The sequence below is a fragment of the Protopterus annectens genome, chromosome 4.part1 (assembly GCF_019279795.1).
Source record: "Protopterus annectens isolate FY-2018-M chromosome 4.part1, PAN1.0, whole genome shotgun sequence".
NCBI lineage: Eukaryota > Metazoa > Chordata > Ceratodontiformes > Protopteridae > Protopterus > Protopterus annectens.
Window position 1 is genome coordinate 656907775 of NC_056734.1, and position 12791 is coordinate 656920565.

Here is a 12791-nt window from a genome sequence, read left to right on the forward strand (position 1 = left end):
ACCATGCGAGCTGTAGGTCTATCAACTTGGTTTACTTAGCTGAGTGCCAAGTATGCAGGAAGTTCTATGTGGGCATGACAACCAGATCCCTAAGAGAACGTATCAGAGAGCATATCTATGCCATATCCAAAGCGTAACATTCTGAACGCCCTAGCTAAACACACTGTGGAGTTAGGTGACGATCACACATTCAAATTCCAGGTTCTTGAATTGGTGCATACTGATGGGAGATTAGGTAACATAAGGAACAGAATTGAAGAAAGGGAAGGCAAGTGGATTGTCAAATTACAAGCCCATAAGTTTGGGCTTAATGAGAGGCTCACTCTTAAGCCTTTCTTAGCTTCAAGGCCACTGAAGCATTAATGTCTACACATACATTTATGTAAAATATATTCTCTGCTCTAGACAATGTTTTAACTCAGAATGCATTTTATATTTTATATTTTATATTTTATGTTTGTATGTCTGTTTCTTTAAATTTTAACTTCCAATTACTAATGACATCATAACAATTAATGCTTTATAAGAGGAAAGTTTCAGCATTTTCTTTATGTCTGATGAAGCGTTGGGTAACAACGCGAAAGCGCTTACAACTTGCTATCTCCTGCAGTTTTATCTTTTGTAATAAACGAGGATTTTAAATACAAAGAAGACCTTTTGGATTTACTTGTTATTTTACTTTTGACTTCAGCTCATGGTGCACTCATTGCCTTTTTTTTCCTGCTGATATATATATATATATATATATATATATATATATATATATATATATATATATATACATATAGGCTTACCTTCATATGTACTTTCTGCACATGAGCAAATGACAAAAGCATGAACGGATGGTTGCTAGTTCCCAAATATTGAAAGGAAAATTATTTGAATGTAAAATGAGCGACTGCAAAGTGACATTCACTCATTGCAGATTCTGCATTTTGGGTGTGGATTGCATTATACTGGGGATCGGGAAATGTACCCTTTCTCCACTGTAGTGCGATCTCAGAGTTAGTATATTAAATTGGGGGTGGGGGGTGCAGGGGGGCTTGCCCCAATGCATTACAATTTGTATTCGACTTTTTTGTTCGAAAATCAGGGAATCTGCTTTTTGATTCGCTGATTTTCAGCCATTGGAAACTGTCGCTGTTTTGTGTTTTGTTCTTTGGATTCGCTTATATGAGCAATCGCACTTGTGATTTTCTAGTATGTGAAGGTAAACCATATATATATATATATATATATATATATATATATATATATATATACATTTAAAAATGTTTAAAAAAGTTTCAATGTAGGACATACAACATACAGGACATGAGGCAATATCAAATGTCATTCAATTAAAACAATTAATTTAGGGCTGTGGTCCCCTTATTATATAAATCGGTACTTACCTTCTGGTACCAGTATAGCAGAGGGGTATGATTGAACAGTAATTTGTAGTCCAGTGGAATTAAGTATACATTGCTTAAGGTTTTCAATACATCAAAAGCTTTGTAATGGGTAGAAATGCTGGCTTTACTGTCATTAAGGCCTTTCATAAAGTAGACAACAGGTTTCTGTGGATACATCCGTGCAGCAGATTCAATGGAACAGACTGATAGTGCTGAGACATTTAGATTGTCTGTTGTTTCCACAAACATTACTCCTGGTTCTGGAAACAGCGGCTGCTCCTCCTCTTCCGGCATTATGTCATCATCTTCATAAATAAATTGCTGCTCCTTCCATTGATAATATTTATACATTATTATAATGATGATGCAGAAAATGAAGGCATCTCTGGTTAGTATGCGCTTAGTTTTCTTCGGTAGTGCCATAGCTCTTCCAGAAGTCTCTGTAAATCAAATTATCCTGGTCAGCAGGTTTAGCATACTTTACACAGTGTTTGATAAATGGACATTGAACATATCTCATTCTCAACCAGTCAATGAAGAAAATGGTTACATGTAAAAGCTTTTTTAAAAGGAGAAAGGGGTGAGAATTGTTCGAATAAACACTTGGTGAGATATGTGTGATTTCCTGGTGCTATGGAAAAAATGTGTATGCAGATACTGAACACCCTTAAGTAGAGAGATAGTTATTGCGAAGAAAAAAAAATTGATAAAAATATTAATCATCAAGCAGTAGTTGACAATAACATTTCTGTGGGAAAACAAATCTCTGTTCTGTGTGTTCGGGATTTAGGAATTTCAACTTTATTGTGTTGATTAAACAGCATTTGCTATTTTAAGAGTTTGCTGAAATAATATAGACCCTTTTTTGATTGAATTAATTATGCTACTAGACATTTCATTGTTTTCTTTTTGTTATCTTTTAGGAAGATTCATAAATCAAATATTGTATTTTCATTGTGCAAGTCATATCCAGTAGCCCTCTGAAGAGGAAGTTTGTATTCTGTTATCATAATGAATTGTTCCATACCTTAATTATTTCAGTGTGTAATAAGTTTTATCTCAGTTTTAAATCTCACAAAACATTCTTTTTCTTCATCCAGCTTTCAATTAATCCTCTTCTTCTACCCAATTTACTTTTAGCATTTGTTTTATTGTTTAATAGCTCTTTGTTAAACATTACAATTTGTTTTAATATCACACCAAAATGTTCCTTACCTTTATACTGTTAGAACTGTACAGAAGGACACTGATGTCTGTAGTTTGAGTTTGCTGAAATAAAAAAAAAAGTTTATTTACAATGCATTAAATGGCACATCTTTATTTCCCAAACATTTTTACCACAACACACCTTTACTCAATGCTACTTCTGTTTAGTGGAGACATATACAACGAATGGAGCATGTGTGACATTCACAGCCAGATCTACTTGTTTGAGCATAGTGTATGGACAAGTAACCCTCTCAACTCTGCCTATTTTGCAGAAACATTCCTGTTTGCATGCATGATTTACCCTGCACATGATGCACCTAATTTGAAGTTATCTCCCTTTTTTCAGGCTTGATTTATTCCTTTACACAATTCTCTGGAACTCCCACACATGATTTTTGAAGCCATCTAGTACAATGAAAACCACTGTACATGACTAACACAGTAGTGTAGTCAATAATTTAAAGAAGAACGACACACATTCTACATCTTCTTCTTTCAGAAAGAAAATAAATGAACTTGTGTGGTAAAATGTTGCAATACAATTCAATAAAGTCAACAGATTTTGTCTCTTATAATGTGCTGATATTTTTCCACATTTTTGTCACTCTGTATTTTAAATACATTGCTAAGAAGCATCCCACATTTCCTACTGAAAGCAGGAAGAGTTATGTGTGTTTTTTCAAATTTTATGCTAATTAGAAGTCAAATTTGTGGCTGGATGTATCTAATTTTCAAGTGTATTTGTACCTATTTTTCAATGTTAAACAAAGTAAAACACACCTTTTAAATGTCTGAAGGATGAGAGGTATCTCAATGTTCAATACTTTTCCATTGCCAATTCAAGGGTATACATGAAGTACGAGTGTTAATATAAGTAACATTTAAGGCAAAACTATTAATAGTCATAAAAAATAATATAGACATGACGACATCTTATAATCTTTCTTATCTTTGTAGATAAGCAAATAGATGAAATTAAAGTTGCTGTTCATTTGACATTCATTCCTTGCAGACATTTATCAATGAGTACAAATTAAGATGGATGTAATAGAAATTAACATTGCTTGACCAAAATATATATGGGGTAAAATACAAACACATCTTACCTGTGTGTATCTGTATGGCATTCTAAACATAGTGACAATTAAAACAATAAATATGTGAAAAGATAAAGTCACAATATACCATGTATATTAGAAATTCATCTTTGAATTAGTACCGTGGAAAATAATTTTAGATATAACTTGTATACCACAGTGACTAAAACTATGAATAATATCCTTAGAAAATGCATTGAGTTTATTAGAACCTTTTTACAAGCAGGCAAAGTACGCACTTCTTTAAGATGCAGTTATTTTTTATCAAAAATATATTACATCAATATATATATTCCTTATAGTTATTTTTGAATCAGACTATTATACCATCTAAACAAAACTGTTTTAACTACCAATACAATTTTTTAAGTGATTAGTAGTGCTGGAATATTAACAGTTCCAACAAAGTCAGCATGGTAAAGATTTATAATGAGCAGTAGTTTTCTTCAGCATTTTTTTCATTTGACAGACACTTAGGATTATATTGAAAAAAAACACAAAGATAACAAATCCAAAAGATTACTGGCATGAACCACTCAATAAAAATGTAAAACCTTATTAAATTGTCTTCTCTGGTGCCTAGGCTCAAAATACATCCTACAAGGAATGCTAAAAAATAAATCCTTCCAACACACTTAAATACATACTTCAATAAAACAATAAACCAATAAAATACAAAATAACTAAATAAGCATTTTTCAATTACAATCTAAATTAAGACCTGAGGGATGCTTAATATTAAATTTCAAAATAAAAACTGTTTCCTTATACAAAAGTTTTCTCTTAAAAGCATTTTCAAAACAAAAATCAAAAGAAACCTTTTCTAAAATTGTGGCTTCTAAACAACTAGGGTCAGAGTTGTGAAACTTTGCAAAATGCTGTGCAAAAGGGCTCTCTAACTTAACCTGCCTAATATTTTTTACATGCTCTTGCAACCTTAAGTTGAATTTCCTTTTACTTTCATCTGTATATATCAAACTACATGGATGTTGTAAGGCATATATAATTCCCATTGTATTACATTTATAGGAATCATAAGTTTGAAAAGGTATCCCATTCAAAACTCAAATGACCTAACTATAAATCCACATACACAACAATGACCAATAGTTAGTTATTTTGTATTTCATTGGTTAACTGTTTAATTAGATATGTATTTATGTGTGTTGAATGGATTTATTTTTAGTACTCCTTGAAGGCTACATTTTGAGCCGAGGTGCCAGATAAGAGAATTTAATAAAGCTTTACATTTTTAATGAGTGATTCCTAGTTAGTATTATATTATCGGTAGCTACTACATAAGGTAAGTCAGTGAATCAATTTTATACAAAAAAAAAAAAAAAAACACTGAGTAGCTAAGTGTGCAAAATATGATTTCCAAGAATGTTCCTCAGACCTAAGTAATTCCATGACCTGTTTCCCATTCATTTCCTGGCACCATTCATCTCTGTTTCATTAATGGGATAAGAATAAACAGCACAGAAAATTGAAAAAAAAAATGCTTGATGTGTTTAGATCTGCAAGTGCTTGCATAAGTCTTTTGTGGCTTTCCACGTGGGACAGGATTGTCAAAGATGGCAACAAATAATTGCCAATAGATAAATTTGAGATTTATTTAAAATCATATTTTACATTCACTCTCTATGCAGCTTGAAATTATACTACAGTGGGACTATTTTTAAATCAAGTTATTAATTCTTGCTATCATTTTGTAACTCTACTTGACACTTACATTTTATTATAGAGCTTAAACTCTAGAATCTTTGCAAGGATAAAGTGAAGCAAATGTGCATGTGAAATAAAATAGCATACAACCAAGAATAAATGAGCTGCTAATTAGCAAACAAGCAGTCTGAGAAAAATACCAAACTAATAAGAGAAAATATAGCCCATGTGATATGAATAATATCGGAAAAAGTTAAACATTTAGATAACTCTGCTTAATTTTCCATAACTCTCCTAAGGATCATTGCAGGAAAGGTAATACGCATTAAAAAGTGAAAGTACCATGAGTTTTTTCCCACAAAGTTACTTCAAAAGACGTTGCTGAGATTAAGTTGCTTCCAGATGGCCCAATACAACACCTAGGTGCAAAACAATTCCAAAGAGATGGCACACCATCCTGAAAACTCCAAAATGCCTTTGCAGGGTTTATGACATTGTTGCCTACAGTTCCATTTCCCATCGGTCCAGCCATGACCCTAATGGAATCTCCATGCATTTGACAGCCACTCTTCTTCAAATGTTAAAACACCAATGCATACTAAAGAAAAAGCAAAATAAAATGAAAACAATTTCCCAAAAAATTAATTTCCCATCTACAAATCTGACAACCAATATCAGAAATGCAATAGATGCAAAAGTAATTAGGTAACTAAATTGCAAACATATAAAAATAAAAAAATGGATTTCAGGCTGAGAAATCACAAAAGTATAAAACCAAAGGCATCTATATACAGCCAATTTACACCTTCTTTGGATGTCTGTAACACATGGCTTGCTCATGTGTTGAAGAACTTGTTTACATTCTGTGCTGCAGTGTTATAATGTATCAACAGCCTTTGTATATGGGTAACCCTGCATCTTTTTAATGAACTCCAGCATTCACAAGAATGGGAGACTATTCTGTTTTTTTTTTTATTTAAGTTGCTGCATGACCCTTATGATCTCCACAATAGCTCCACTACCCTTGGACAGCTGGCCTATTTGTCTGAGGAGTGCAAGAAGCATTAAGTTATACAAGTGCCTACAACCCATTTGCTCCTACCCTGGATGCTAATTAACCATTTTTGGTGATACACAGCCATCCCTGTTCCTCAGACTGACAGGCTAGAAATACATTTATAAACCTTTTAAATACCTTATTAAATTATCACTTAAGACATAGGCATGCAAAAATTAATACATAATATACATATAATGCATTTTTTCATGCATTATACATTCCGTATATTTTTTCTTTCTTTATAACAACTGCCATTCGCTCTAACATTACATAAATTCCTCAAACCCTGCCTTCCCTTAAACCTAACTCCTACTATTGACCATTATTCTGCATGTAATGTTCTCACAAATTCCAGTTATCTGTATGTAATTTGCTCCTCCTGTTTTCTAAAGAGCTCATGTACAGTCCTTTAATCTCCTTTTTAATATTCAGTATTTTAGTTATAGCTGGTTTCTATTTTTTAGTAATTGCTTTTTGGCAACTAGTTGCATTCAGTTTAGCAAGGCCTTATTAAGTCTGGGCAATTCAATCTATATGTCCCAACTCAAAAGAATTGTTTCCTTGGTTACAGCCAATTAGTCCCCCAACATATCTGATATCTGCCAAGTCATTGCTCTTCTAAAAACAATGTTCCCAGTTACCTTTCTATTTCCCATCATATCTCCATTGTTTGCTATCTGCCTGAGGAAAAATCTCAAGTCTGCTTGGAGTTTAAGAATTCTTGTGCAGACTCTTCCAAGCAAAAATTCTAAGCCTTCTGGACTTTGTTGCATACTAGAAAGCCATGCAGATGTCCTCCCACGGTGTGTCTAGTAATGTCACCTTCATCGTCAAGCACTGCGCAGTCTTAAATGAATGTTTGTGAATAAACCAATTACCCCTTAAAAGGTACATTTGTATAATTAACTTTACCTAACTACTGATTTTCCATGGATCACTGCTTTAGTAGCCTAATCTATATAGTTATATCATGCTGATGATATAACAGCAGGCCAGCTTGCAAAGCATCAGACACCTTCTACATACCTCAACTTTCAGGTAGCTCAAGCTGAGCTTTCCTGCCAACACATAAAAGGAGAGTAATGCCTAAAAGGACAATGCTCGGAAGAAAAAAACATAAGTAACAACACCCCAGCATAAACAACAAACCAAAAAACAACGGAGATGGAAAGCAGAAGAGGCTGCTGCAACAGTAATCAGTTGAACATCAACTGTTATAGTAAGTTTACTTACTCACCCATACTGTGTTCATCATTTTGATCTTAGTCTTCATTATATGGGTAGACTAACCTGGGTTACTACAAATAGGAGGTGTTACAAGAACAGATCAGTAGCCCTGGGAGAATGGTCCTTGCAAATTCTGCTCTAAACCTAGAGTAGGAATCAAGCTTATAGTGTTTCACAAAAGTATGCACAGAGGACTAAGTTGCTGTGTCTAGAATACTTCTAGAATTCAACCCTTTCCAAAAAGCCATAGATGAAGGCAAAACACTGGTAGAGTGGGTCTTGAGCCTGCCTGTAATAGTTTTTTTGTGGTGAATATAACAAAAGATAATAGCCTTAGACAATTAAATTAGTTTGCTTTGACATCAGTTATCCCTCCTTTTTACCCTCATAAGAAATGAGCAATTGATCCAAAGATCTGAAAGATTTGGTTCTGTCAAAATAGCCTGATTTGTCCATAGACATCCAAGGTGTGGAGTATCCTTTGTTCCTCATGTTTGGATTCAAGAAAAACAAGGAGGGGATGCATAGGTTGGCTTAAAGTAAATTCAGATACTACTTTAGGCATAAAAAGAAGGATTAGCTCTCAAAGAAACCCTGTCACTGGAAAAATGTGGTAGAGTTGACTTACCATAAGAGCCTGCAACTCAGATACTCTTCTTGCAGAGGTCAGATCATTCAGTCAAACTGTTTCCCATGTTAAGAACCTCAGGTCAGCCAGCTTAGCTGGTTCAAATGGAACAAGTGTTAGGTTTTCTAACACAAAATTAAGATTAGAAGGAAGTCCCACTAGTTTTCTTTGAGATCTTTTACTCCAAACCCTTTCAAAAATATTTTGTCATGAGACTGCATTGAAAGACAAGGATCCATGAGCAGACATGCTGAAAAGGCCAATAAATGAACCTTTAAAGAGGACAAAGAAAGGTCATAGGATAGTAACTCGCACAAATATTGTAAAACTAGAGAACAACTGGCCCTGAATAAGCAGTAATTATGTTGCTGACACCAACTAGAAAACCATTTGCTAATATATGACTTTCCAGTAGCAGGCTTTCTTGGGTCTACTAGTACTTGTTGTATGTTCTCAGTAAACAGGGTCCTAAAAGGAACTAAAATGCTATCATGCACACATTCAACAGAAGTTGATTGGTGTCAGTAATATGGGACCCTTGCAATGGTTAGGCAAAACATATACTAATACAGCTGTGGCTGCATAGCTGAAAGTGGGAGGAAATGTAAGTAAAAAATAATTTAAAAAAAAGGCAACAGCAGAATAAAAGCAATCATGCACAAATTACCAGTAATACCTCTAACACTCACAGTGGCCAAATCAAAGCCATGAGTAATATAGGTAGCAGCTGAAATGTATCATAGTGAGCCAATCATATAGGCAGCATCTGTAGCACTACAGGTATAAAATATGGAAACACTTTACAGTCTGGTTTGTCCCACAAACTCTGCACCATTGGTGTATACATGCAGGGGAATTTTAACTGGAAAAATGTTAGGAGCTGCCATTGCTTTGATCCATCAGTATGTGCCAGAGGCTTAGGGTGGAGAGGAGGATAATGCTGACAACCACCCCAGACCCAGGAGGAGGAGCAGAGTGTTCAGACCCAGGGTAACCTACCAGGGGCTACATGACCTGGAGATAGTAGAGTGCTACAGGGTGGACATGGACATATTTCAGAAAATTGTGGAGCTGTGCTGGCCTTGCATCACATCCAGAATGAACAGAGGGGAACCCATCCCAATGTATAGTAAGGTATGTGTAGCCTTAAGAGTACTAGCTACAGGTACTGTCCAAAGACCTATTGAGGATATCATGATGGTGTCACAGGCATCTGCATCCAGAGTACTTCACCAGTTCCTGGATGCCATGCTACCAAATGCCCGTGATCACATATACTTCCCCAACACCCATGAGGAATTGACCAGCAATATGTGCCTCTCTCACCATGTAGCTGAATACCCAGAGGTACTGGGTGTCATAGACTGCATGCACATCCACATCAAAGCACCACCCAGTAAGCATGGTAGGGTCTACATAAACTGCAAGGGCTTCCCCTCCATCAACTGCCAGGTAGTATGTAATGCCCAAGGCATTATCACGAATGTGTATGCTGGCAGCCCTGGAAGCTATCATGACTCCCACATCTGGCATTCCTCACAGCTGTATCAGGGATTTGTCACGGGGGACATCCCATATGGCCATCTAGTGGGGGATGCTGGCTATGCACTGGAGCCGTGGATGATGACAACCACCAGAAATGCACACACACCCATGCAATAATGCCATAATGAGGCACATGCACAAACCTGGATCATTACAGAGCATGTGTTTAGGATGCTCAAGTCACAGTTCCACTGCCTGGACATATCTGGTGGAGCTTTGCAGTACTCTCCACTCACATGTGCACACATGTTCATAGTATGTGCCATGCTACACAATATGATCCTGTGGAAATAGCTGCAGCAGGAACAGGATGGGAAAGGGCCACCACAGCACCCCACCATTTCCAATGTCCCCACAGGCACAGAAGGACTCAGACAAGGAGCCCCCTGAGCCAGCCCCTGTAGGCAGACAGAGGCATGCCCAGTATGGCCTGGCCTTGGCAAAGAAGCAATGCATAGCACACACACTGACACTATAGGCACCCAGGGACTGACACATCTCTTGACTCACACACACAGTAAAAAGGGATGACACACACATCACACTACCTGTAACTTGCCATGTATAGGCAGTGTAATGTGTGTATCCAAAATAGGCAGCCCTCAAGCTCTGTACAAGCAACTGCCACAGTCACAAGGTAAGTCAGTTGCCTTAACAGTAAATTAATGTATCAGTATGTGCTGCTAGCATATGTATGGTATTGTTGCATCCATGCAAGGGAATTGGGTGGACTACTGGGATAGCAGCAGAAAACTGACAGCTATGTGGGACACCAGGAAATGTCTGCCCAATACTGGCCTCCCAATACTATGCAGTAGTACCCAAGGTGGCAAATCCCACTACAGTATATGTCTGGGGCCAACTAACTGGGGAGTTATAGCTCACAGTCATGGATGTCAGTGTGGGGTTCCATACCCACCCCTCAGACCCACACAGCAAGTCAGCTGTAGGAAACCAAAGAGAAATGTCTGGAAAAGCTTTTCAAATGGCAGTAATGTTGAATAAACCCCCTACAGACTCACACAGCCATAGCACAGCAGGTCTCACAGTTGCAGTAATGCTCTGAAGGGTAACAAGTTTGACATGCAAATGTATGCCATAACAATCTCACCTGTGCTCCTCACTGATATGCCTGTAGTCCCCAAGACAGGGCACAACAGTATGGTAAATGGAATCAAAATGTAAAGCAAATATCTGCACAGTCTCTGCAAATGTCGACAGTTGACAGGTGTGCCCCCCCCCCATATACCCACAGAAATGCAGTAACATGTATGTTTTCATGGGAATAGCAGCAGAACACAGATTGGTAGGGCTGCCCCAATACAGATGAAAGCATGTTACATGTGATCGATATGCAGGGATCAATGAGCTATGTCCATATGTGGTCAATACTGTCAGGGTCTAGCCAGCACGTTCTCCTGCCTGTCATCTTGTACTGCCCTAGGTACAGGCTATCTGTCACAGGGCCATGTGCAGATAACTGCAGTGCCAATGATTATGCATGTCAGTGACACCTATTGCTCTGCCACTAACATACCTGAATGTCACAGTGCTATGTGGAATATATTACACATATAATGGATGTCTTGAGGGCTGTGTAGCCGAAGTGCTATGGCTTTTGTGAATAATCATGCGTCTTGGTACTGCTGCCAGTGGTCATTGTGAATATGTTTTTTTCCTTGTTTTATGTCTGCTTTTGTATATAATGGACATGCCTGCACAGCACAATGCAGTCTGTACCACACCCATAACACAAAACCTGTGACAGCAACATGTCTGAACAAGGGCAGAAGTAAATGTGGAACAAAGGCACGAGGATAGGCATATGTGGTAAATATTGCACTGACACACTGAGAAAGTTGTTATAATGAGGAGTTTTCAGTAGCGGGAATTGTCTGATGGTTATGTAAGCTGACACAGTAATGTCTGCCAATATTTTGTAATATCACTCTTCAATTATACTGAAATAACTTGCCATAAAAACACATGTTTATGCAGACTGGACAAAATCTCTAGCCAAGCACCTGGACAATCTGCCAAAAAATGTACAGCAGACAGGTACAGCCACACCAGAATATCACATCTCAGGTTACACAGATACCACAGAATTAGAATATCCCCAGCCAGTATATCAACAAGTTGCTGGACTGTCACTCAACTGGCTGTAGCCATACCTCCCAACTGGCCTTGTTGGGCAAGAATGTACATAGCTGCCATTATAATATCAGTCTATGCATAATATGACTAGCATTCCTCTGGTAAAGCACTGTGATGATTTGAAGATGTCTGACACTCGATAATGGCACAATACATTGCACTGCCAGAATACAGATATGTCAGAAAATGTCTGCCAAAACAAACCATTACCCCAAAGAAAGTCCACTGTACTTCTGAGAGGTATGACTGCAGCACATAAAACCCTAGACCGGAGTACACTTATCTCTGGAATGGAGTCTCACTATAACTATACAAGGTTGAACTGGGCATGTTCCTACACTTAGAGAATCACATGATATGTTGGATCCTACATTGGTCTGTATGACTATATTGTGTAGATATATCTGTGCATACAGACAGCTATGTACACCTTAACTGTCCCTACACACACATCAAACAGGATTACCCCCAGCTAGCTGTAGGTGGCCCATATGTGATATATCCGCATCTGTGTGTGACACACATGCAGACATATATGGCCAACAGATAACTAAACATGTCAAGCATACACACACATAGATGTAGGGAAGTGAGAGACAGACAGTGATAGAGAGACACAGAAGGACAGACACAGCAGCATGTGTCACACACATGGGTATCCTGAATACCATACAGTGATGTCCTGTTGTGGACAGTTGCATACTGGTTTTAAACAGTGACACATGCAAGCAAAAAAGGTGAGCCCCATTGTGTAATAGTACTGAGGTTGGGGTATTAATATCACATCACCTGCCTGGGTGTGTATGTGT

General features: G+C 37.3%; 1 protein-coding gene across 3 annotated transcripts in view; it reads right to left on the reverse strand.

The window, feature by feature from the left end:
- The window catches only part of LOC122801004 (alpha-1,4-N-acetylglucosaminyltransferase-like), a 1504136-nt gene that overhangs the window by 123359 nt on the left and 1367986 nt on the right, over positions 1-12791 (reverse strand). For all 3 annotated transcript variants that reach the window (XM_044070450.1, XM_044070448.1, XM_044070451.1), the window contains 2 exons: positions 2610-2663; positions 1395-1834 (listed from right to left, as the gene is read on the reverse strand). In XM_044070450.1, the coding sequence (XP_043926385.1) occupies positions 1395-1817 (423 nt within the window). In that variant the 5' untranslated portion in view covers positions 1818-1834; positions 2610-2663. The remainder of the gene's footprint in view (positions 1-1394; positions 1835-2609; positions 2664-12791) is intronic.